The sequence below is a fragment of the Hemicordylus capensis genome, chromosome 2, assembly GCF_027244095.1.
Source record: "Hemicordylus capensis ecotype Gifberg chromosome 2, rHemCap1.1.pri, whole genome shotgun sequence".
Taxonomy (NCBI): Eukaryota; Metazoa; Chordata; class Lepidosauria; order Squamata; family Cordylidae; genus Hemicordylus; species Hemicordylus capensis.
In genome coordinates, this window is record NC_069658.1 from 48,748,599 (window position 1) to 48,776,111 (window position 27,513).

The 27,513-nt window shown below is 41.7% G+C and overlaps 1 protein-coding gene across 5 annotated transcripts; it reads right to left on the minus strand.

The window, feature by feature from the left end:
• Nucleotides 1-516: 516 nt before the first annotated feature.
• On the minus strand, nucleotides 517-27,513 carry HMGCR (3-hydroxy-3-methylglutaryl-CoA reductase). Of its 5 annotated transcripts, none has more exons than XM_053299170.1 (21): nucleotides 27,343-27,513; nucleotides 23,922-24,116; nucleotides 22,032-22,218; nucleotides 21,571-21,682; nucleotides 20,024-20,111; nucleotides 18,750-18,834; nucleotides 17,670-17,775; nucleotides 15,408-15,514; nucleotides 14,618-14,734; nucleotides 10,677-10,828; nucleotides 9,724-9,968; nucleotides 9,447-9,619; nucleotides 7,573-7,767; nucleotides 5,728-5,886; nucleotides 5,408-5,565; nucleotides 5,143-5,248; nucleotides 4,417-4,587; nucleotides 3,556-3,696; nucleotides 3,295-3,453; nucleotides 2,619-2,773; nucleotides 517-2,504 (listed from the first exon to the last, which is right to left on the minus strand). In XM_053299170.1, exons 3-21 carry the CDS (start codon nucleotides 22,194-22,196, stop codon nucleotides 2,450-2,452), a joined length of 2,649 nt encoding a protein of 882 aa, XP_053155145.1. In that variant the 5' UTR covers nucleotides 22,197-22,218; nucleotides 23,922-24,116; nucleotides 27,343-27,513; the 3' UTR covers nucleotides 517-2,449. The 5 variants fall into 5 exon arrangements, with proteins under 5 accessions (XP_053155145.1, XP_053155146.1, XP_053155143.1 ...); XM_053299171.1 differs by lacking the exon at nucleotides 27,343-27,513 and adding an exon at nucleotides 27,073-27,217; XM_053299168.1 differs by lacking the exon at nucleotides 23,922-24,116 and having other exon boundaries at nucleotides 27,343-27,512.

Genomic DNA, 27,513 nt, shown 5'->3' on the forward strand with positions numbered 1-27,513 from the left:
CTAGGCCTCTGCGGCTGGCACTTTCATGGCAAGGATAAATAGGAGGAGTTGTACTCCACAGCCTTCCAGTGCTCTTCAGCCTCTGAAAGCATTGTCGAAGCTCCCTCTAGCACAGTGGTTCTCAACGTGTGGGTCCCCAGATGTTGCTGAACTACAACTCCCAGCATCCCTAGCCCCATTGGCCTTTGGTTAGGGATGCTGGGAGTTGTAGTTCAGCAACATCTGGGGACCCACACGTTGAGAACCACTGCTCTAGCAGATATGGTTCACACATGGCTTCTCTTCTACAAGAGCAAGTTTGTGCTACCAAGTTTGGCATCTGAGGTCCTGAATTACATACAATGCAGCAGAAGTTTTTTAGTTTCCCTGTAACCACATCTTGGCTTTGAAGGTGGGAACTGATCCTGCAAACACTGGCTAGTTCAAAACCTAGGCCATCATTAATAGGATCTGTGGCTGGAATTAGCAAGAGTACTGGTCTGAAATCATACCTAGAAGTAATACACTGTAGCCAAGTTGTTTTGCATTGTTTTACTGAAACTGAAAAAGTATCTGTACCAAATGTACACAGTTTTGTAATAGTACAAAATGGTTTTTGTTTTGAAAGACAGAATGTCCATTACATTCACCAAAATGAAACACTGAACAAACCACTTATTGCTAGCTCAGTGTTGCATTAAATAAAATCAAGCAGTTCAAACTCTGCATAAATAAGATAGATAACTGCTGGACAAAAATACTGTATGGAGATGGACATTCATGATGCTATTTACAAGCAGCTACAGCACATACCTAGCAAGTAGTACACATTGACTTGCATTAGCCCAATACATACAAATTAGAAATTGTGTACTGCAAACAGGAGTACCACAATTTATATTGGACTTTCTCCAAAGAGGACACTCGCAATGAATTCCAATGGGACACCCAAGGACCCCAGCCCTCAAACTATGTTTCTAGCAAATCTGGAAGAGCAAGCCATCATTACATCCAACAACAGCTGAGGAGTGCATCTGTACTCTTGCTCCCCTTCTTCTGACTTGCTAAGCCACGCCTGGCTATCCTATGCAGCATTACTGCACACTGCAGTATGCTTCTCTATACACAGCTACCTTTGCATTCATCCCTTGAACATTTCTAATAGTCCTGAAGTTAGTAGTTATGCGGGGGAGGGAGAGAGAGAGCAAGAAGAAGCAACTTGTATCTTGTCAAAAATAAATTACAATTTCTCCAGGAAAAGTATTATTAAATAAAACATCTGTAACAAAGAAGGGTAAGTGTGCCGGTTCTCTCCCCTCAAGACATACACCTATTCCTGCGGAGGAAGTACACACCATACTCTAAAAAAGTGATGATTAAGAAGCAGTGTAAACATGTTTTTGACTTGCTTATTTTGAATCCATTCCCACGCATCAACCCTAAGCACTGACCTTTACCCAGGGTGTAGTCCACCTGGATGTCCTCGGAGAAAAGTCCCACGGAAACAAAGCAGAGCTACTGTGCTCTTGAGCAGCTGCCATTAATTTCAATCGGCCCTGCCCAGGGGAATGTCCCAGTGGACTGTGCCCGAAAGCTTTTCACCCCAGGGCAAGGAAAGCCATCCGAACAAAAACAACCCCACACCCAAGAATTTAACTCTGGTTTTATACCTCTGCCAAGCAGTTCTGTACTGCAGCAACGTGTATGTTCTTTAAAATATGGGAGTGCCTCCCCTTTATGGAATTAACATTTAAAAGCTATATATACACAGCACAATGGCAAGGGAAAACTCAAGTTATTCCACTGCCCAAATCTGCAGCTTAAAAATGTGAGCAAAATTAAAATGTGTTTGTGAGAAGCAGTTGGACCTTGAAAAAAAATACAAAAAATTAGGCCATTCCCAACCAAGAGTTCTCTACCATGCTCAAAGAGATGGATTTGGTAGAGCAGTGGAACTGGTGATTTTCCTGCCCCAGACGTCACCACTGCAGGTTTATATGCAAGCTATGTCATCTTAGCCAGTAAACAGTGATCACAATGGACATTGCAAATGAACTAATCGGAGTACACTGGTTTTTAAAACAAACAAAAATCACGTAAGTTACAGAACTTGTATTTCTTCTCAGTAGTGTACTAAGCCAGAACATTTTCATTCCAAATGTCAGCGGCTGACCCTTTTGGTTAACTTAGGTAGACAAAGTGGAATCCCACTCTATAAAATGCCTGACTCAAGAATGCTATAGTCCTATGTTAAAATTAAAGCCATCTGATGTATTTCCCATAGAGAAGCATCCTTTTATGGCAGACATAGAAAAAGATGCAGCAAGTAATGTGCTGACTTCACATCCATTGATCCTCTCAAACATCTTCCCATCACTTCACTGTATTGAAGATTATCTTCCTCCTAAAATTCACAGACCACGTGTTTATTTTTTACTTCATAACGGTTTTGCTTCAAGTTTGTCAATTTTCAAACAGCCTTTTTGGCACATGTTCCTTGAAGGTCTTGTAGATTGATTTTTGACCTATTAAACGAGAAAAAGATCAGCTAAGTTTTTTGTCAGATTTCGAAGTTATGTTTGGTTGCGGGGTGGGGAACAGGATAGAAAAAGACGACAGGCTGTTTTTTTTTTTTTTACCTGTTGTGGATCATGTGGCTTTTGACCAAATGTCCTGCAGCTAAGGCAGCCATTAGAGATAATTCCCCTGCCAGTACTGTAGCACACACAATTTTGGCAAGCTGACGGGCATTTTCCCCAGGGTTGACCAGACTTGCTCCCTGGACACCCAGCATCTGTAAGCATGAAGAAATATTATACTTTCGCAACAGGCAGAAATAAGTTCTATTCAAGAATGCTGAAATCCGTGCCACTTTACATAGAACAATTTAAAGTTATCTTTAAAATGTGTAAAAAAAATTAATGTAGGAAGGTCCCACAGCTCAGTGGGACTTGCTTTATATGCAGGAAGTCTCAGGTTCAATCCTTCAAGATGCAAAGGATTTTAAAAGGACCTCAAGAAGCACGTATGGGAAAGACCTCTTCATGAGACCTGGGCTAGGTGGGCCAATGGTCCAACTTGCTTGTAAAGAATAAAAAGACTACACGTTTTACATGTTGTGCATTGTAAGGCCAGCAAAATTCCCCCATACCCAGGGGTCACTGCTTTAAAATTACGGCAGGCAAGAGACAGGCATTTATTGCTTCTTACTAGCACACATAAGAATGTATGTGTGTACTCCATGATACACATTATATTATATAAATAGGAAAGGTTGTATTTTAGCAATCTTTCTCTATTTGATGCTTCATATACCTGTAAACAAGCCTGCTGTGGCAACAGATTGGTTCCTCCACCCACAGTTCCAATTTCTATAGAGGGCATTGTGCAACTGATATACAGATCTTCATTGGTAGGACCAGTTGGTTCCATCAGTGTGATGCAATTTGAGCTGCCAATGTTCTGTGCTGCATCCTAGAGTCAGTACAGGAATGAAAGTTAGCATGTTTTGAAAATGACGCACACTCATTCAATTAAGTCAATGAACAATATTTATTTATTACATTTATTTATTACCTGTCCACATGCAATATAGATAGCAGTGACAATATTTGCTGCATGAGCATTATAGCCACCTATGCTGCCAGCCATTGCAGAGCCAACCAAATTCTTGTTTATATTGACTTCAACCATGGCTTCCGTAGTAGTCTTCAGCACCTAGAATAAAGCCGCAAAAATGTTATTAAGTTTCTTATGATATAAGACACAGTAATTCTATACAACTCAGAAAAAGATCTTCTTAAATAGACCCAAATCTGGTAAAAAGAAGGATGACAGCTTAAGCTCTGAATAATTGCTAGGTTGGGGCTGCAGATAAGTTCCAAAGGAAATATATAATGTCGCTCCAAAATAGATGCTGCAGGGTCTGAAGGCACACGCTACAAGTCTACTACTGAAGTGAAGTCGGTCTAGCTCTGGGAGTTGCCTGGATGAGAGTCTGCATTGGAGCAATGGCCATCACAGTCTTAAAATTCATGTGGCAGAAACCCCAAATTCTGGGAAAGCCCTACCCCAAGATTGGGAGGCCCTCTAGAGTGGTAAGGTTCAATATACTGCTGTCAGAAGGATTTTTGCTCCTCTCGTTATGTACAGGGAGAGTAGAAGCATACTTTGCTTCTAAGTGACGGGGTGGGATGGAAGGGTTGCAAGCCCTGAGCTCCTTGGAGGAAAAGTGCCATCTGGTGGGCCACTGTGTGAAACAGGATGCTGGACTAGATGGGCCTTGGGCCTGATCCAGCAGGGCCGTTCTTATGTTCTTAAGTGGTGAATAGATGTCATTAATAAAGAGGCACTCTGATAACTGCAAAATGAATTCAGAATAGCCATTTAACAAACATGCTGCAACAAACAGTGTTGGCTCACACAGCAGGTACTCACTTCTTTAACAACCTTTGCTGGAATGATAGCTTCACAGACAACAGACTTCCCTCTTCCCTCTATCCAGTTTATGGCAGCTGGCTTTTTATCTGTACAGTAGTTACCACTAATAGCTAGAATGTGAAGATCAGGAAACTCTTCTTGCAGCCTTGCAAGTGCCTTCTCAGTCCCCTGTTTGGTGGGAGGTGAGTGGAGGGAAAAATATATTTAGAGCTCCAACTACGAAGTCTTGTTGTACTGATTGATCTCAGTCTCAAAAAGAATTGATGCAAGCATACATAATACATATACATAAAGTTAAAAATTAGTGTAAAACTTCACTGCTAAACTCTAGAGGCAATATGCAACACACACAACTTCAAAACAGTTCACTGACTTAACTAAGCCCCTTTTCACCGTTACAGCAAAAGAAAAAACTTCAAAACTGCATGAAGTTTGTAGATGGCATGTTCTGCTAAAAGTTACATTTGGACAGTATAAAAACCAATACTTAAGAAGATTGCAATTATATCTATATTGATTGAAACTTGTACATTCCACCCCTTAGGGCACAAAATGTGATCTCTACGATAGAACATAAATCATTTTGCTCTAGAGAGAACCCTGTGGGTACATATGGTATAATTTCAGATCTAAGTGTCCCATTAAACTAGCCATAATATCCTTTAATTGCTATATTTTGAAATCAGCATTTCTTAAGAGTGCAGAATAAATCCTGATGCTTACTTTTGAAATCATGTTCATTCCCATTGCATCACCTGTTCTAGACTGGAAGCGAATATAAAGATTGCGACCAGCCAAACTAATATGCAGCCTTTGTAGACGAGCGAACCTATAAAGAAGAAATTAAGATTCGTGAATGCTCTCTCAGAATTTGTGGTACAATGCTTCCAGTTTCCTTTCGGGCGGGGGGGGGGGAGGGGAGGGGAAGGGAAGGGAAAGGGCAGATTGCCCACCCCCCCCAACCCCACTAGCTACATAAAATGTCCACCTGCTTGTGCTGTCAAATGCACCCTTGATGATCTTAAATCCCTCCGGTGTCTCAAGCCAAGCCTTCACTTCTGCAGCCTGACAGGCAGTGGGTAGTCTTACCACAGGCCCTCGAGTCATTCCATCTGCCAAAATACGGCTACTGGCACCTCCACCAAGCTGAGAGCAAAATACAAAGATGATTTTTTATTTAAATACCACCTTTCGTCCCAGGAGCCTTTGTCTTAAAATTATAATGAATGACTGGTCATTGAGTCGGTTCAAAAGAGCCGTTGCTGCCCAGGGAGCCCGGCCAACCCTGCAAGTGCAACCAGCACTTACACAGATTGCTCTGCACCCTCTATTTGTGCTTGCCACTAGACAGCCTTCTGTTGTTGCCATTGGAACTTGAAACTCTTTCTTGTCCAGAAGAAGAGGGCCAGCCACTCCTACAGGGATTGGCATGTATCCAATCACATTTTCACAGCAGGCACCCATTACCTTTAACAACAGAAAAGTACAGCTTTGAATGAGATGATAAACCAGCGAAGAGATGCACATTGCACTGCTCCAAAGACAAAACTTCCAAAATGATTTCTTTAATGCGTAAAATGTATGTTAATAACTTACAGATTTTTACACAAAACATGCAAGCTAAAACAAAACTGAGCAAACATTCCGGTGTAATGCACCATCCTCAGTGCTCCATTTAGCATGCCAGCTGAAGGCACTTAAAAACAGAAGCTGAGAATTGAAAGCAGCAAACAGATAATAGCTAATAGCGGAGGGAGGAGAGAGCAGACCTTTTGCACAGCGATCAATGTATCACATGGCTTCTTTCGTCTCATCCTTAACATTAATATTAGGTTTACATTTTTCTATGAATATTGCTTCCTTGATCTTCTGTCATTAAATTCTCTTCAACAACCAATATGCATACTTTTTATATACGTTTGTTTTGGTCACTTTTCCATTGTGTTCTTCTTTCATATGTATCGTCCAAGGTTTTGTTTGACTTTTATTATGCTGCATATCAGCCAGATGTTCTTTATGTCTTTTCATTAGTGGGCTTCCTGTTTCTCCAACATAGAATGCTGCACATTCCACACACTCAGTTTTACACACTACCCCTTTCACCTTACACCAACCCTCTCCTCCTCACAGACAGAACAGTCCCTCCCTTCATATCTATTATCATAGAACCAGAATTTAACCACATTTTGTTTTAAAGTTTTAGATGCTGTACAAACAACATTAGCCTTAACTCCATGTCTACCTGCCATGTACATCTATCTATTACAAAAGGTATTTTTAAAGTTGGCCATCCTTTCACAAACTTTGCACTCCTATTTAGTGGAAGTTTATAAGCATTTGATCGCTATTGTATGCCAAGAGATGTTTTCCGAACAATATCTTAAAGCCGTAACAAAGTCAGAGCTACTTATACCTATAGTCTTATGTAAGTCTGAGGATGTAAAATGACTCTGTACATAGAACAAATCATTGTGTTCCTCTCTTCTTGCGAAGTACAGCTAATTAGGCACTTACACATATGTAAAAAATGTGTTCCACAAAAAAAAATGTGACCCAGAATTCAGCAAGTTTTCAGTTGCAGATAATGTACTGTCTCTAGTCAAGTTTGCTAAAACATGACTACAGATCAGCAGTAATAGTAGTCAGAATATTTATATACCGTTTCCCAAAAATTTAAAGTAGTTTACATGACAGAGATATGGAAGAAAATTCATTACCTCTCCCAAAAGGACTCACAATCTTAAAGAAAATAAAGACACAAGGGAGATACCAAATGCTATGTTGGAATGAACAGTTCTGCAAAGGAGAGGGGAAGGGAAGAGATGGTTCCCTCTACACTGGCTGCCTTCGGACGTATTAGGTAGCCATTTGTAATGCACCATGACATTATTGGCATTTTCCTTTTGTCAACTCATTTGACACAAACTAAGAGGTGCAACTCGTATAATCCTGAACTGCAGAGCCACTCTACATGCTGGTGTGGGGGTGGGGTGCGGGGCGGATTAGAAAGAGGAAAGTAGCACCTATTATGCCCGATAGGGTTAAAGAAGCAACTGACAACACAATCATCACTGACTACACCAGATAAACTCTTTCCATTTCCCTGCAGGCTTATATCTGCTACTGATTACCAAGCATTATAATTATACTCACCAAAGAATAATTGTAGTGCTTGTAAGGAAGATCCCGTAGAGAGGAAGGCTCAGGAAGCTTCTGAGATAACATTTGTCTACGAATACACACACCACGTTCCTGAGTTTCCATCAAACTTTCCAGTTTGTAAGCAGGAATATGCTTTGCATTGACTAAACTAATGACCTCAGCATCAGTAAGGAACTTTGCACCCATCTAGGAGTATGAAAAATCTGGTTACTTTATTATTCATGGGACATGTCTCGGCCCTAATGCAACATACAGCATCACAATTCATTAAAAACATAGCATGCATATACTCTAACAGTGCAACTGTTATTTAAACCGGCATTCCCCAAGGTTTTTGGCTCTCTCTATTGTATCCACCACATATACTATACTATAATGATCAATTTCAGAGGCCCTGTCCCACCTTTGAGAGATACTAGGTTAGTGGGTCCTTGGAACAGGACCTTTTTGATAATGACACAGAAATTGTGGAATGCCCTCCCTATGGAAATCTGCCTGGCCTCTTATCTTCCTGATCTCAAACACTGGTTAAACAGTTAAAAAAAAAGTCAGGAGACTTTAATCTAGGAGCTTAAGTTTGAACTAATTGTTTTATACAAACTAATGGTTTTAGTTAACATCCATTTTGCTGATACTTTTAGGAGCCCACATGTTCTGCCAAAGCCTGGCATTTCCTATCAGCCTACACTGCTGCAAGTTTTTTTTAAGGAAGCACCCGCAATCCTGTGCAGGAGTGCAAATATTTAAAGTTGCATGCTCATACTTCAGAGTGCAACTTACACTGGAAACATTGGAAACAATGTAAGTGGCACTCTCAAAGTGTAGACATGCAACTTTAAATATTTGCACTCCTACACAAGACCGCCAATGCGTCTTTAAGACAGACACAGCAATGCAGGCTGACTGGAAATGCCGGTGTAAGCCTGAACAACAGATGGGCCAGTAATTTACAGTGCTTGCACATTTTTCTTATTTGTTTTCAATTTTGCAAGCTATTTTGAGTGTTTAAGCAGAAGTGCTAGGTAGAAATAATAATGAACAAAGTTTTACGCACAAGTCTTTCATAGTTTAACTGATCAGTCAGTTTAAAGTGAAGCTCCTAAGCAGCACTTAAAGGAAAAAAGAACTTCAATTGATTTTTAAAAAATACACATAAGAACAGCCGTGTGTGTGTGTGAAGGGGGGAGGGAGAAGATCCCCTTATACCCTGTATTTGAAAGCTGTAAGGCATAGGCTTGGATCTTAAAAAGGTGCTTTGCACTACTGGGAATCCTCTCTCTATTGCGCAAGTATTCCTGAGCACCAAGTCATCTTCTCCTTCTGCTGGTGACAGACATCCAGCCTAAGGATACTCTGGCAGAAGAAAGCTATCACATGTGGGCAAAAGGGAAGATTCCCTCCAGTAACCACCTGTACCTCCGGTAAGTATGTCCCTGAGAATTATGGGAGCCTCAGGGACATATTTTCAAGAGGCACGGAAAAGAGGAAACTGCTGGAAATCACCCCTCCTCCCTTGCATGATGGAAAATGGTCTTCCACCAATGCATAATCCATTTGAACATCAGTCATATGTTCTTTAGAGAGAAGCCATACTTTGATTTTATAGTAGTAGGGAGAAGCTACTACTTTTTAAAGGCAACTTAAAAAAAAAAATCTTGAGTCTTGGTTAACAAGAACTATATAAAACCAGGCAGCATAAGATTTTTTTTTCCAGTGAGCAGACATTATATTCACAAGGAGGACAAATAATTGCAGTCTCTTGTAGAAAGTTCCAGTAAATATCCTATACTCAAATATTTTCAAGCTTTGCATCTAGATGCTAACACCTTAAAATACTGGAAACCTTCATAATTCTCTTTTCTTACCTTGCCATTCTGAAGTATACAGAGGCATTCTTCAACAGAGCGTGGCTCTTTAGGAAGTTCAGTTTCTGGCTCTTTTCTGCTATTAAAGGAGGATATTTCTGCAGAGACACAACTACCAACCACAAACGTGGCCTTGGCTGGGGACTCTGGTAGAAGAGGCTTTATGGCTTCATCTGCATAAAATTAATGAAAGTAGAAATCTGAATGGGGGAAACAACATCATTTGCTTAAAGCTTCAGTATTAACTCTTTTGAATTAAAAAGAAGAAGTTGTTCACCTTTTCCCTCTTTGGTAACTGGAGCTTCATCTACTTTTCTGGGTTTGGGATTATTGTTTAAAGGTATAGATTGTTTTCTGCAGCAGTTTTCAGGATTTTTTTTCTGGATCACCAGTGGAGACGTTATAGGGTTCTTTAATGAGAGTGTGGATTCCATCTCTGTCTGCTCAAAGAAGATGTATTTGACAGCAAGGAGAAAAGCCAAGCCCAGTGTAATTACTTGTTCAATGTCCATACTGGCCATTCTAATAAGGATAAAAGAAAGAAGGCAGTCAACCATATAATACTTTAACAGACATTACTGCAATGAAAGCTATGCAAAAATATGTGCCAATACTGACATTTTTATTGAATAGGAATCTTCTGTCTTTTCTTTTTCTGCCTCCCTTCACTGAAAATGCTCCTAATACCTGCTGATTTCTGGAATTATTGCAAAGGCTGCAAGAATAGGACCTTTGTCTGATCTGGCAAAGCACTTCCTATGCAAGAATGCTTAACTCAAGATCTCTTAACTTGGATGAGCTACATCTTCATTATTCAGATAGCCTAACTACAGACTCTTGCTTTGTAAGTTTAAAATACATTGGTGTACCACGGGGATACTAGAAAGGACCATGCAAAACTAATCAGCATATCCCTAAACTATAGGATAAGCTCCAAGTGGTAGCACTGTGGCATAAGAGCCAGTCCTACATGGGTACAGAACCTTTAAAATACAGCACAACTGTGAGTACAATCCCTAGCCACACCAAGGCTGGAGTTTGGTACCTGGAACACCTCAAAAGCACAGTTTCTTCAGGCTCCATAAACTGAGCAAGCATTCTCTCCCTTTCTAAATTATTAGATATACTGGCTCTATGACCACTGCAAAACCTAAACACAATCTAATCTATTAGAAATAAGATACAGTTCCCAAGAGTTGCAATGAAATATTGATTTATGTTTAAATCTACCTGGAAAAATAGAACTGCCACAGAGAAACATTAGGTTCAATCCTCTTTGGTGCATTTTCATCCAGTCCCATCGAAATTTCTGATGTACTGTTCTGAGCAGATGGTTCTGCTATCCAGCGACTGTGAGCGTGAACGAGAACCAAACCTAGAGACTTAAATTTTAAAAGTCCATAACTAAGTAACTCAATCAATTGTATGCATCAATATCTGCAGTATGTACAAAGCTGAAGTTCAAGCTGATAAATGATAGGTGCCACTTCATAGTCAACTCGGATATATGGTGCTCCTTTTAACTGAAGAGACTGATTTTTCTACGGAAACTATACTCATGATAAGGCAGCTATATCCTTTCCCCCCTTGTTCTGTCTTTGTATACAGAAGACATAAAGATTGGAGCATTGGTTCACTTACCGTGAAGGCTTCTTCTGGTTGCTGGGGCCAAGGACATCTCCATGGGTTATATCCCTCACGAGCTCCAAGGCAGGACAGTTTTGATTTGCTATTAAATTAAGAACACGCCTACTCAAGCCTGAGGGGGATAACCTTGCCCCAGTTCTTTTGGGCCAAGTTATGTAAGGTATTATAGCAAGAAAAATAGAAGACAAAAATACAGGAAGGAGAAGACATGAGGACTCAACATGATCCCTAAAGTCAATAGCTCTGAGAGTCACCCTAAAAGCCCTATCCTTAAAGGCAGTCTTCCAGATCTTTAGTTATCAGGCCTATCTCAGTAAAAATAATATAAGATGCTCAATAGATGGTCTTCCAGGGACAGACAAGCGCGCTAAATCGGGTGGGCCGAGATGTCCTTGGCCCCAGCAACCAGAAGAAGCCTTCACGGTAAGTGAACCAATGCTCCATTCTCTGTTGCTGGGGCCAAGGACATCTCCATGGGACATACTACAGCCTGTACTCCAACCAGGGCGGGAGCACTCTTGTCTATTCCTAGGGAAGCACCTGTTGGAAGACTCTCCTACCAAAAGCCACCTGAGCTGACACATGAGAGTCAATTTTGTAATGTCTTGTGAAAGTAGATGGACTTCTCCACGTTGCTGCCCTGCAAATTTCCTGTATTGGTGCATTTGTGGAGAAAGCGGCCGAGGTCATTGCTGCCCGAGTAGAGTGAGCAATTACATGTGTAGGAGGCCTGAAATGTTGGGTCTCTTATGCCACAGCTATGCAGGCCCTGATCCATCTTACAATTGTAGATGATGAAACGGCCATTGCCATGGATCCAGGAATGAGACAAACAAGGCATCTGTGGTTCTAAACAATACTGATCTTTCCATATATTTCTTGAGACAGAGTTGGACATCTAATTCTTATGGGAACTTGAGCTAAGGGCTCAAACAGAGAAAACTGTAAATAAAGCCTTTAATACAGTGTGTAAATCTCATGTGGGAAATCTATGAACGGTTGGCGGAGACAGTAAGGTGACCCCTCTCAGGAATCGTTTCAGGGGAGGGTGTGCGTGCTAGGTCTTCTTGGAAATGCCTGACATGAGCCTACTAACAATACTGCTTGCTGCTTCAGAGTATTTGGTTTCAGGCCTCTTTCCAGACAGTCTTGTAGAAATTATAACAGGTGTTGTAGGATTGCACCACCCCTAGGAATTGAATGGTGCACCATCCATCACAAAAATGCCCTCCACGTGCATTGATATATTCTGTTTGTTGAGGGCCTGCATGAAGCTAGCAGAGTCTGAAGCACCCTTTCGGAGTAGCCCTGCTGGCTTAAAACTCACTGCTCAGTTTCCAAGCAGCAAGCTGTAACCAGCTCGAGTTGGGGTGTTGTACTGGACCCCGCGTGAGTAAATCCTGAGATACTGGTAGAAACCATGGTTCTTCGGTTGCTAGATGTAGAAGCTCTGGGAACCACCTTCTCCTGGGCCAAAATGGAGCCCCTAGGATAATCCTTGTAAGGATGTGCACGGAACCGTGGAGGTGTGGTTCGGAGCTGGTGGGGGTGGCTCTTTAAGGGCGGGGAAGAGTGCACTTACCCCTCCTGCCGCTTTCCCCCCACCGGTGCTCTGTTTTTTCCAAAGTCCATGGGGTGGCAGCGCATCTCCCTACCGCCCCTTCCCCCATTCTTGGCCGGAAGTATCAGCTGCGCGTGTGCATGCCGTCAATATGAACCCCCTGGCCCTGTCGCCCCCATGTCCTTCTTCTGCTCCTGGATGCCCCCAGTTACCTCCCTTGTCGATGCCAGGGCCTTTCATGAGGAATATCTCACCTCCGCGCTGCACTCCTCTCTTCGTGCCAAAACGGGGCTTTTTTCGGCAGCCTGCACCATCTTGCGGGGTATAGCCGCTGCCATTGCCGCTGTGCCAGCCCTTCCCGGCACTCCAAATGCTCTGATCTCCTCCGAGATGAGATGGGGAGTAGGCAGGGGAAGCGCCCTTTTCGCCTGTAGGGCGAAGATCGAGTGGTGCTCTGTGCTCTCCGAGCGTCCCTCACGGGGCAGTGCTGACTGAAGGATGTGCCGGGCTGCTGAACTGCGAGTCTTGCGGTCTGTTGGAGGGAGACTCAGCAGCATACGGCACGAGCAGTTCCAAGGCAGCCGTTGCCGACGCTATCTGCACCGGTCAATGGGGTAGAGGCGCCCCAAAGGTTCTTGTCTCCCCCAGAAAGGTGTCTCCTTGCCTCTTTCCTTTTGGTACAAGGATAATCCTGTACCGTCCTGTGCGCTCCATGCACTAGGAAAGTAAGAGTAGGAGAGGTGGAGGGGGAAGGAGAAGGGAGAGATATGACAGAAGGTGTTTGTGTATGTGTGTGTATGTATATGTATATGTACACACACACACACACACACACACACACACACACACACACACACACACTACCAGAAGGTAGAGAAGGAAGGAAGAATAAGGATGAGGATTTTCAGATTAAAAAATGGTAATTTGGATAAAGCTAAGAGGGATTACTGAAGATAGAGATTTGAATGCTGCCTGGAGCTATGAAGACAGAAAGAACTGGGGTGGGGTTATCCCCCTCAGGCTCGAGTAGGCGTGTTCCTTCTTTAATAGCAAATCAAAACTGTCCTGCCTTGGAGCTCGTGAGGGGTATAACCCATGGAGATGTCCTTGGCCCCAACAACAGAGAAGTTATAAAACACATATTTTAATATAAATTCAGTACTGCTACAATTCTCTGCCCAAGTGAGAGATCAGGGAACTGGAAGTTGTGCTGGCAGTCGACATGTGTCTGGCCATGCAAGATGTGTTGCCAGGGCAATGCCCAGGACACCATCAAGGGATCCTACTGGGGAGATCTTGCAGGACAAGAACAAAGGGAATTCTCATAAGATGTGGTGCCAGCGGAGAAACGGCAGCTGATGGTTTGGCTCCCAGGGGAAGACCCAATTGAGGGAGTCAGCCCAGCTGGAAGGATGCCTTGGATGCCCAATAAACCGTCTTCTCTTACGGAAGTCTTTGGGGCAACTGAGCTTTCGTATACTGTTATCCATGCCTTTATAAACTGCTGTTAGAGAAGGCATGAGCTCCTTGCTGAGACTTTCCCATTCAGTGTCTAAACAGGCCATTAGCCAACGACTCTCTTTTTAACTGGTGCAACAGAAAACTTTTGGATCTGGACATGTTCAGAGGGGAGGAATCACCAGAGCCTTTTCTCATACCAGGGTATGAGCCCCAAGTGTCCCTGTTCCTTTTCTCTACAGGCCTACAACTCCCATAATCCCTGGCTATTGGCTACAGTGGCTGGGGATTATGGGAGTTGTAGTCCAAAAACAGCTGGGGGGGGGTCTAAGTTGAGCAGGCCTGCTATATTCGAAAGCAAGAAAGAGCACTTGCACCAAAGTTGCCATGGCATTTGCATTAGTTTGCATGGCATTGGGGGTGGGGGGAAATTCAACCATTTGTTTTCTTGACTTAGGGTGGCTTATAATGAGAGCCCATGGTCCAAAAAACACAGAAATCTTACCATAATCATTTTGACCCTTTGAGTTACAGGATTAGGCTTGTTTTCTTCCTCCTCTAGAACACGAGCAAAATGACTAAGTTGCCATATGGGACGGCCTTCACGACTTTCCCGCGAAAGCTGAAGGAAAACCAGAATAGTTTTATTCACAGAAATGATAAAGATTCTTATGCAATTGGTTTTAAAATCTCCTAATTATAAAGATTAGACAAGATTTGTGTTTATGGAAGCATACCCAGAGGAAGATGGGCATGTTATCCTCTGAACACACCACGTGTTCGTGATAAGGTATGCACATCTTGATAGAAATATCCAAATATATAGCCTAGAATGTGTTTAAATTTGATTAGAAAAACCAAACAGCTACTCATTTAAAACACTGTTTGCAAAAAGTATGCGCTGTAAGCTTCAATCTGTAGCAGAATTGCATGACTTTTGCATGGATTGTTTTTGTTATTGTAACTATGCTACAAATGTTTATTTATTTATTACATTTATATCCCGCTTCTCCTCCAAGGAGCCAAGAGCGGTGTACTACATACTTGAGTTTCTTTCACAACAACCCTGTGAAGTAGGTTAGGCTGAGAGAAAATAAAGGAAAGTATTTGTATTAACTAGTATGAGAAACGATCCAATGGAAAGTTCTCCTGTACAAGTCAACAGAAGGGACTAGGAGCTGCACATGAGGCGAATAGTGTTCTTGAACAGTTTCTGTTCATTTCAATGTGGTTTGCTCAGGAAAACTTCCCTTGTGGATTTCACACATAAAATGCATCTACTGAAGTGCTTTTACCTCTAGTACCAGGGACACACATGCAGGAAAGAAGGTCATGAAGACAAAGTAGTTAGCAAGGACAGACATGCAGCCAAAACAGCACATTATTTCAAGCTGTCTCACTCCTGTAAGAAACACAGACATCAAACTATTACAATCCCAATATGTTTCCATAAGAAGAATCATACAAACACCACACATCTTTCTAGAATACAGCTTCTCCACCCCAGTGCAGGTTTATAAACATACATGAGAGCTACACAGAAGAGGCCAGAAGCCACAGATTTGCAATTTCCCCACCATCCCTTTTTCTACCAGAAATAGCCATCACGCCGGCCCAATTTGGACATAATGCCAAACTGCAGTTAATGTGGGATTTCTTCCCAACTGGGGTTCCTCAAGTTCCTTCCTGGAGTGGAGCTGTGTGATGGTTAGGAGGAAAGGTCTTTGCCCTGCCAAAGACGGCCAGCAGATGGCAAGACACAAGGGAATCCAAACGCAAAGTGCATGCCCCCACTCATATTATAACCAGCGGTTGCTGGGTGAGTGATACACTGTCACCATGCCCACAGTCTGGCAATGCAAACAGTGTTGCGAAAGCGGAGATTGAGTCTGGAAGGACTAGGAAGAAGGAGAACGACTCTAGCCAGCAAGAGGAAGTAATGAAACCTCCGTTCCTGGATTGTGTATAGTACGGTTCTCAGCTTCCGCGCTTGATCTCAGGTACATCTACCTGTGGTCCGGCATTTTGTCTGAATTGGGCCACAGCTTATTTGTGATCAGGATTTAAAAAAAAAAAACTGCTAGCATCAATAGATATCAAGATGGTTTTGGATATTACAAGAAACATGGAATATTACAGAAACATGCTTTTGTTTTACTTGCAAGAATAATCTAAGACCAGAATTGTTGCTTTCTCCTTATTTTATATAGGTTCTACCTGCCTTCACATACCATTGATTAACATTTTCTGTGCAAGAGGGATTGAAGGCCAAACCCTGGAAAGTTGTGCTCATCCATACATAAAGTTTCAAATAATAATTTGAAAGCCATATGTTCTGGCTTTTAAAGGGCCCCTTGCCTCCAGAATCTTCTCCAGGAGAACAAGGAAGCAAACTTTGGTAAACTGGGAAGTACCAATTCCCTCACCCCCACACCTTCAGGCATTTGTCATGAACATCATAAGTATAGGTGGCGAGAAAGGCCAGTAAAAGAGAGTGAACTTATTTGAAAGGCAGCATATGCTAAGAATTCTTAAGGGCTCCTCTTATAGATACTTTTTTTAAAGTCCACCCAGCATTTTATACCCTATAGTTAACACAACACATAATTAACCTATGAAATTCTCTGCTACAAGATGTGGTGACAGCCACCAAGAAGGGCTTAGATGCATTTATGGGGGACAAGTCTATCAACAGCTTCTAGTCCAGTTGATAGCTATTACTATCAACAGCTACTAGGCCACAGGCCACCTCCTATAAAGGCAAGTTGCCTCTAAATATCCATTGCAGGGGAGCAACATTAAGATAGGGGGTATGCCCTCAGCTCTTGCCTGTGGGCTTCCTAGAGGCATTGGGTGGGCCACTAACAGGATGCTGGCCTTGGGCCTGATCCAGCAGAGCTGTTTTTAATGTGTAAAAGAGAGTGAAAGGCTTTCCTGTATTTGAACTGCAATAGTCCTTTTAACAAGTACATCAATTAAACTGGCTTAGTGAAGAATCAGATTGTAATTTATATGACAGATGCTGATAAGGCCTTAACTATGCAACAGATTTTACATATGCAATACCTTGGCACACACACAGGTCACAAGGAAGCCATACAGAATGTTTTCCCTTAAGAACATAGTTGCCTTCCTTATGAAGATGTGGGCTGCTATAAAATAAAAGCCTGGTATCTGGGTGCTAAAGGCAGAAAGAGGAGGGAATCACTTTGGTTTGGATCCTCTACTAGCTGTCTGCAGAAGATAGCTGTGTTTTTCATTTCACCATTCCCCCAGCATATAGTGAAGAAAGTATTTTGAATCCCTTTTGGATTCTCAGAGGAGGAACTTTTTAAAACCAAAACAAAATAGAGAGAGAGAGAGAGTGTGTGTGTGTGGGGGGGGGGGGATCCAAAAATCCAGGGCTTCCAGTAATCAATTAATACAAGAAGTAGAAATGTACAGAGCTGCCCATGATATGCAGGAAACTGGATCAAGAGCCTGAAACTAATCATTATATTTCTTAACTTATTGCTTTGTTAAGTTCTTATTGAGCTCCTAACACACCCCAAGCTTACCAGACATTGTCCCAACACCAATGACCAGACACTCAACAAGGGCATCAAGTGTAAATGTGGGGCCCAAGATTGCCATTCCACGGGAAATATTCTCTCTTACTTCATCCTGCACAAAATACAGATGTTATTGCTTGTTAGGTTATACTAATGGAGAAAGTAAATGCTAGGGATGGGCATTTTGTATCCAGGTTCTCTTGAAACCTTAATCTGTTTACTTATTTAACAAGAAAAAGGTTAGACCCAAGGGCAAACACATACCTCTCCTTTTCCAACAGGTTATGCACTAATAACTATTAAGAAAAGGATTAAGGTATTCTGCCTTTATGCAATTAAGTTATAAAAAGCCCAGTCAACACAGACATGATGTTCTTTTAATTGTCCTAAGGCTTTATTCTTCGAATATTACATTTGCCATCACTTATCCTATCTTAATTAGCTTTATATAGAATTAATATATTATATATAATTTCAGCTGGAATAGTTAAGCTATGGCTTGCAAATGCTAACACAATACAAGGCAATGGGCAAAAACTTGTTCTGACTTCAAGAGTGCTCAAAATTACATTTTTGCTAGGTTGGGGTGTAGATTCAATTATTCCCCAATACTTGTTTAAAAAAGCAAGCAAGTGTCCAGAATTACTGCAGTTTGTTCATATACACACTTGGCCTCAATACTTGTGTTACATATACTGCATAACGTAAGAGTTATATCTACATATCTCTCTTACCAGTGTAATTAATGTTTAAGCTACAGGAAATTATGATTCTGGATTAACTTTGCCATATTCATATAATTGGTTTTTCATTAGTAACTCTTCAGCCCTTTTGTACAAAGTCAGATTAAGTGATATTGCATATATTGTGTAAGAAGATCAACATTATTTCAGTTACAGTGTTTTTAAAAGAACCTCCATCCTGAAGAAAATGAATTTGACTTCACTTGAAAGAAAACAGTGAGCGTTTGGCCAGTCAGTTGTGAGGCTACTTTCCTTGCATGTTAATACATTAAGAAGCCTTTGTAGTGTAGAGTAGTGCTATGAGAATTACATTCTTGCTTTAGAGACAGAAAAGTTGGCTAACCTGTGAATTGGAACTGAGTGCAAATTTGGCTAATGCACTGGCTCTGGAGAGGTCAATCAGAAGCAAGAAGAATGGTAAAGCTTCACTGGAAATAAACAAGAAACACATATTGGCTATTTAAAATACAATACAAAGTGTAAAACAGGAGGAATACATCATGGAAATTATTCCTGCTTTTAAGTAGTGGTCTTATACTATCTATATAATTCTGTTGGTTGATATTATAACTATGCTATATTGATTTGTACTGAATGGTTGATTTGAATTAAATTGGAATGAATATATGTTAAAATGTTCCAATAGAAAACTTTTTTTAAAAATCATGGAAACTATTCCATTTACAGAGGTCTAAATAATTCATACCAAAATGAATTATTTCATTCAGAATGAGTCATGGGATCAATTCTAATTCTTAAGGTGCTAGCATACATTAAGAGTTTCACTTGTTGGGGACTGGATACAGTCATTCAGCACATCTGATCTCCTGCCTGTCTGCAAGATAGATGAGGGTGTGGGGGATGAAAGCCAGAGGCAAAACCAGGTTAGATCTCAGGGTCTGGTTGAAGGCATGGGAGGTAGCAACTTGATACTAAGTAGGTCTGGTCAAAGCATGGATAGGAGACCATCTGGGAAACCTATGTATATTGCCTTCAGTTCCAGCATGGAAGGGAGGCAGGATATACATTTAAAAAAAAGGGGGGGGGGAGACCACATAGAAGAAACAGAAATGTTCACAGAGGACACAGATCCTGCTCAGGTTTAATCAGGAAGGCTCCATTCTGAAGATGTGTGTGCACACACTGCCTTGATACTGCCACCCAGAACAAAATTCATTCTGCACACTGATGAAAAAAATTAGAGAGAACACTGGAGAGGAGCAATCCTCTTTCAGGGTCTCCAGTGTAGCATGGAAGTGCTGAACTTCAAGCACAGAAAACTTCTGTATGGGGCAACCACCTGGATTTTGTAGGTACTTGGAGGAATAGGACACATGAAGTGAAAGCACAATCTAAAGGTCTATAGGGCATGATATTTCAAATGGAGGGTTGCATAGCCAGGTCAGAAGAGGCATGAAAGAAATTCAAAGCCTCAACTAAGCAAGTACCCATTCCGGCATGAAGTGAACATATTCCCCAGAACTTCTGGGGTTTGCCTCCCACGTTGCCTGCTCTACCCATCCTGAGTTTCATGACCAGGACGGTAGGTTCAACTGTCAGCAGAACTACTCCTGTGCAGCTGAACGCTTATTTTCTAAAACATGAGAAAATACGTACTTCAAGCCTGTCAATTCCTTATCGAGGAAATGAATCACCACCGTACTGAAAACAAAGCTTGAGAAGATTGTGAAGAGGCCAGCAATACCTATAATACACAAATGTTTAATATAACAAAACATTAAGGAAAACCAAACACTAGATTCCTTTCAAAGCAATCGTCTAAACATTTACTAATCCAAATTAGGGATGTGCACGAACCGTGGTTCAAGAACAATTCAGTTGTGGAGTCTGGGAGCTTGAAGAGAAGAGAAGAGAAGAGAAGAGAAGAGAAGAGAAGAGAAGAGAAGAGAAGAGAAGAGAACCTGCCACCCCATGCACCTTCCTGATGGGGCTGTGAGCATCCCAAGAAGCCCCACACAGCATCAGCGCACACATGGCGTTCGCATGTGTGCAGGCACCATCTGCTTGGTCAGCAACATCATGCTGACTATGCAATTGGTGCCCATGCATGCACAGATGCCATGTGCGCACTGATGCTGTTCAGGGCTTCTTGGGATGCGCACTGCCCCAGCAGGAAGCTGCATGGGGTGGCGGAGAGCAGGTATGGACCTGGTCTCCTCTTTCTTAAAGCTCCTGGGCCCCGCAACCAAAATGTGCTTGAACCACAGTTCGTGCACAGCCCTAATCCAAATTCTTCCCTTTGCAACACATACATATCAGACCCTAACATGTAACAGCTACTCCAATTTGCTTTAGGTTACAACCAGGAACACGTGTACCTAGTGAACAGGGACTGTTCTATTATTTCCATATTTCCATGGAAGTAGTTGGTGTACAGAGTACTTTACCATTCCTATCTTCTATCCTTTGATTTCAAATGAAAATACAGCCGATTCTGGAGCAAACTGTGTAGTAAACTGGTACAATGACAGAACTGGACAGCAAGGTATAGCACTGAAATATCCCTGTGTCAGGCAACAATTGACACAGACAATTGTCCCCTCCTAGCAATTCAGGCCTAGCTCTTTATGTTGGTCAAGAATTCAATCCTGCATTTGGACCCACATTCAGTTCCCACTAGGCTACCACCCTTCTGACCAAATTTGGGAAGGCAGAAAATGCATCACCTACAGAGCCATTGCACATACTTGTCATGTTCTGAATCCCTGAGCAATGGAGATCAACTATATTATGCAGCCAAACTCAGTAACACATATTAGAACTATACATGCACAATTTTTCCTCTTGGAAAGACATAAAGGTGCTCAGCGAGGAACTTGCTTAAGTTCTGTCCAGTAATTTCAATTTTTGTCACTTTGAATAATTGCTGTAAAATGGCATCAAAAATACAGCTTTGACAAAGGTGTGTGCTGCACAGTGCAAAATCAGGGCTGAGTGTATCTCTCCAGATAGTTGGCTTACCAACACATATGTGCAAGTCAGCCCTGTAGCCCAATGTTCAAACATATGAGAAGTTCTGACAATGTCAACCATTTTCATGCACAGATTGTCCCTGCTGGATCAGTGTTGATGGGTTTGTGAGTTATTCTCCTCCACTAATTCTTATTGACATACAATAACCATAAACTTTAAATATGCCTCACCTAAAATATATTTTGATCCAAGTTGCCTCAGATTTTGAAACTGAAAGTATATATACAGGATTGCTATACAGCGTGTGATTGTCAGGATAATGATGTCACTGCTCAAAACATCCTGTAAGAAAGAAATATTATTCCATTTATTTTTAATTTTCTTAAAAACTGATTAAATTGCAAGAACACGAACATTTCCAGAGCAATTCAAGAAGCCATATCAGTATTTTAGAGTTATACTTTCTAAAGTTGAAAATATTACTAAGTACTAGCCTCAATTCTCCTACTAATTTAAGACTGCTGCCTAAGAGTTCAAAGGTACACATAAAAAACTGGATTAGAATTACAAACACATTATTTTAATCAACAGTTTTGTCTCACTGAAGCTATCCTAGCTCAACTTATCTGATGAGCTCCAAAACAGGAGAATTACATTAGCAAGCAATATTTAAAAGAACTGAACTTCTTACTTCTTCAAATTTGGGGCATTCATAATTCCAGCCACAGATTTTATCATTGCCAGTGAACATCTTCATCGACATCATACAGATGGTGAGAGTTATTGTTCCCACAATGACCTCCCATGGGTGAGAGGCCACAAAAAGGCCATGCATTCGGAAGAGGCTGGACAGCATTTTCAAACTTGTTTTCTCAGATCTATGATTAAATTAAAAGACACACACAAAACACCACCACCCTGTTAGTACAGTAAATTATATATTGGGTAGAAGTTGAATTAAAAAATCAAGACATTCCACATGCAGTAGCTTTTGACTGGGGGGGGGGGAGGTCAGGTATCAGTCAAATATTAAAAGAATTAACATGTAAAAAAACCCAATAAAATGAAGTAATATCAAACATAGGTTGCCCCTTACATACAGGCATTCTTGGCCATATGGAATATTTTCAAATTATAGGCAATCAATTGACAATATTTGACCAGTCAATTGACTGGCATCCCCACCCTAGCTTCCATAAGGTCTTCCAGCTCATTCCTTAACAAGCTTAAACAATATGAGCGACTGACAGCATTATATAGACTGTCAAGATGTTTTGACGATGTGTTTGAGCATGAGTTTTGGTGGGCCTCATCAACTGATGGTCCACCTCATCAGATGCAAAGCAAGAACTGAATGAAGCACGGAAGAAAGGTCGGTTAAAGACATTTTAAAGTTCTTAAATGGACAGTAATAATATACACTATGTGAACTCTTTGTAGTGTGAAAGGAAACCGTAATCCCTCTTAAAGTCCTTGGCTGATAATGTCTTTTTAAATATTTAATGAATTTCTGCTCAGCTAATTCCCATTTCATACACACACCAGGATTGATCTTTTTAAGCATTCAGTGGTCTGTAATGATATGTTACTGTAGACTGAAATACCAGTTTTCCCTTACTACCACAAACATACATAGTTATCTAAAATAAAATTTATTCAAGCCTGTTATGGAAAAATCCTGCATCTTGAGAACATTCACAGCTAAATATTTTACATGTTCACAAACACACGTGTGCACGCGCACACACACACAAACAAACAAACACACACACACACACAACATAGGCAAGGTAGTGCCTGTATAAGGCAAGAAGTAAAAACTATTCCACCATTATAAGTCCTGGACGTTCTATCAGTCATAACATTCAAATCATATGTTCAATCCACCTGAAATTTGGCATGAACATCCACAAAAAGGTGACTCTTTCTTTAGACCACAAATGACTGGAAAATGGATGTGTGGGCAGGCCACCAATAAGAGCTTCTGTGGGATATTAAATCCAGTTGATATATTTACAAGACAGAATTACTGTAGTATGAAGATTTTTCAAATGTTGCAGGGTTAAGAACTATATTTCCATAAAGTTTATGGGTCAACATTTGTTAAACTGAGTGTTCTTACTATATATTTCAAATTTTAGAATTTACAGCAAAATTAAAATAGGAGTCTCAAAAATAAGTCTTAAATCTCTTGGCTTCCTTTCTGCGTTTGATCAATCAATCAAGTTCTTCTCTCTCTTCACAAGGCATAAATAGAAGCAATTTGGGCTACAGGTCACATTTTAAAGCATTTACTGTAATGCACAGGCTCATCTACATGCAGCATTGGAATGTCAGTGCTCTATAGCTCAGGCAGACACATCACTGACATGCTAAAGCCACACAGACTGGTGTATGCAGTAAGCACATTTAAGCATGATGAGGCATGGAAGCTGCTTCTCATGAAGCACATTATCCCTCTTCCAGTCCCTTTCTTACTTTAAACTGTTTTAAAAGCAATATATATGCAAATACATTTTTTTCAAAACACAGTGGAAGTTCTGTTTCCTTTTAATAGTACAATTAATATTTCACAACCAACCTGGAAGGTTATTTCACATCAGCCAGGTAGGACACTAGAACAGGCTTTGCCAAACCTTCCTTGGATCTAGGAGACAGCCAGACGATACTTGGCAAAATTACTGGACTTTGTGATGGGCATGTGGCAGGGTCGGGGGGAATGAGTTTCTCTTTATCTTCTTGACAAGTAACATAGTTGGAACATAATCAGAGCTGCCTAGGACAAATCAAGATTTCACTAAATAACCCTACCTCTTAATATCCTAGTCTAAGCACTACGGTTAATTTTCTAGGTGCCATGGTTCGCTGTTGCCTGGGATTTGTCAAGCCCTGCACTATAAGATTTTTTTCATCTTCCAAAAGTTAAGTTGTATCATCAGAAGGCAACTGCATATATTAATTTTTCAGAAAGAATGTCAGTCACCAATCTTATACCATTGTAAGCAATGGTACAAGATTTCAAAAAGCTCAACCTAGTAGGTCAGATCAGCAATTACAGTTAATATGAACTCAGCCAATGGCCTTCTGTACATTATAGATTGTTATGAATCTAAAGTAATAGGAGTGGTTCAGCATGCACTTTAATTCATGAACTGTTAAATGTCCAGAAAGGTTCTGCTTTCAGAATTATATAATCTCCTATGGCAGATTGTCAAACAGCTCTTCATTTATTTAACACAACTGCTACTACCTACTTAAGTGAGGTACTGGCCTGATCAATAAGGGCCAAATATTATTCATTTATTGAAGTTGCCTTTATCCTGCCCTCCTTTCCTAACATACAAACACAAAGCAGCTTACAAAAATCTAAAATGCAAAACAAATACAATAATATATTGTTTTAAATATTACTCAGTTGCAATTATCTTATCACATGCCTTTAAAAAAACTCAATCCTTACTCCATCCAGTCAATATAGAGCTCAAGAGAAAGATCTATGTATGAGAAACATTTCTTAATGTCCAGCAGATTCTAACTCAATGGTAGAGGAACACAGCAGGGATAGGCTCCTAGTTACTATGTCCAAGGGGAAATCCTGAACTACTTTAGTCTCCACCTTTACAAACCCTTATGTGCATATTACACTTCTACACTACAGTAATCTGCCCTGCAGGTATTATCCACTTTCACTGAATGTCAAAAACAACTCTCAGCAATTTACTCCAAGTAGCTAGGTCAAATATTCAGGGCTTCTGTGTCTCCTTCTGTGTCTCCCTGTGACCATTCCTGCTCCCTGCTTACTCACAGAACAAGAAGCCCTACAGCTTTGCGGTTTTCTTATGGAGAAATCAAATGAAAGCTAGGATTAATTCTGCAATACATTTGCATAAATATAGAACAGAGAATTAAAGTGCAGATAAGGACTGGTCATCATCTGCCTCCACATCAGAGAAATACTTGTAAATGCACTCATTATTGGCCTGGAAGTGATATGAATAAGTGTGCAGATGAAATACTTTACGTGGGGCTGCCCTTGAAGAACAATTGGAAACTTCAGTGGGTGCAGAATGCAGCTGCCACAGTTCTCTCTGGAACTGCTTACCCGGAGCATATTACACCTATTTTGAAAGAGCTACACTGGCTGCCAATTTGTTTCCAGATGCAGTTCAAGGTGCTGTTTATTACTTTTAAAGCCCTTAACAGTTTGGGCCCTGGATACATGAAGGACTGCTTGCTCCCAATGGTTTCTGCACTCTCAACAAGGTTGTATGGAGGGCCTTTGCTCCATGTGCTGACATTGAGAGAGGCTAAATTGTGTGCACTTGGGACAGGGGCAGTGTTCCCTCTAACAGGAATTCCCAGATGTTGTTGATTACAACTCCCAACATTCCCAGCTCCAATGGCCTTTGGCTGAGGATTCTGGAGTTGTAGTCAACAAACATCTGGGAAACCCTGTTAGAGGGAACAGTGGACAGGGCCTTCACTCTTTTTGCCCCCACCCCAGCTCTGGAATGCTCTCCCAATGAATGTCCACTCTTTGACATCTGTGGCTGCTTTAAAAACAAACTAAAGACCTTTTTACTTGTTCAGGCTTTTTACACCTTAGGGCCTTTGCTCTCCTGCTTCAGTTGTCTTTTTAATGGTTGTTTTATGGTTTTTACTGTTTGTCTGATTTTAAGGTTTTAAATGTTTTTATAATGATTATGAAAGTTTGTTGTATTTTAATATTTATAAACCGCCTTAGGATGTTTTACAAAAAGTGGTATAAAAATTGAACAATCAATCAATAGCAGCACTATAAAACATAGATTCTGGCTGACATGCTTAAGAATCACTGCTCTGCAAACATTATTCTGCCATTAACTGCACCACAAAGCACGCTTCGTGTACGTAGACAATGCAGAACCTGTCAATAAGCAATGTACATTTGGAAAGGGTGGTAACAAATGGCACAAAGAAAATTGCCAAGGGCTACTTATTTTAACATGACAGCTGGCGATGGCCTGTTTTCCAGAACAACCACATTCTGCAGGGTTCTCTAAGACTCTGGATCTTAGAGAAGACAGATTAACAATTTGAGGATGCTCTTATCTTTTGGATTTTGTGTGGTAACCTATACTTCTCAACCAAATTGCTTTATGGAAGAAAAACAACACAAAAACAAACACCCAAACGCCACTCCTTGATGCACTAAATTGTTATCAAGGATAACCCCTTTTTTGGTGGGCCCTAAGACGAGTCCTCAGGTGAAGACTATAGGCACGGAAGCAACGGACTGAAAATGGGATGCCAGACACCAGCCAGCACCTACACGAAGTGGGATTTGTTGGGGAACCGCATGTAGGGCTACCCCCTCTTTAATATTATTAATTTGGCAAGATCCAGACTAAACAAGTCGTGACGGAGCACCCCTGAAATAAATGAGACAAGTTAGTCATAGCTAATTTGAGTCCCATTCATATCAATGGGCCTCAGTCAGGACTAACCCAGCCTGGGTGCTGCGGTTCCTTTTGAAATCCCACCCCCCGGACACCTTAAGAGAGCCAAGAGTGCAAGCGGCCGGGTCTGAGGTCAGGGTGCCCGGCAGAAGGAATTCACCCTCGGGCAGGGCGAGTGGCGGGCCTGGCAGGGTCAAGGAGCACGGCAGGGATGCTGCCCCCGACCCCTCTCGCACAGCCAGGGCTCCCTGAGGGAGCGGCTGCGGCACCGGGACCCGCCTCGCTCATTCCTACCATCGCTCCGCCGGCGGGCGCGCCCTTCTTTACTCGCCACCAGGCAAGGCAGAGGACCGAGACAGGCTCCGCGGTCGCGACGCTCCCTCAGGCAGAAGCAGCCGCTTGACCGAGCCAAGCCCGACAGATCCGGCCAGAAGGTCCCCTCCGGCAGCTGCCCGGGGCGCGCCTGACTCAAATATTGCCTCTTCAGCCAACGGAAATGGCGCCCGTTTCCGCGGCAGTGTCACTTTCACAGCGGCGCTATTCAAGACGCGGCAAGGCTGTTACCTTTTTCAATCGCCGGCCAGGACTGTGCTAGAGCCAGCCAGCCGACACTTCTCTCTACCTCCTCCCCTCGCCGCAGACTGAGCCGACCGCTCTCGCCACTACAAGGACACCCGGCTCGCGACAGCCCGGCCGGTGCCATCGCCCGATCACACAACCAATGGCAAACGTTCG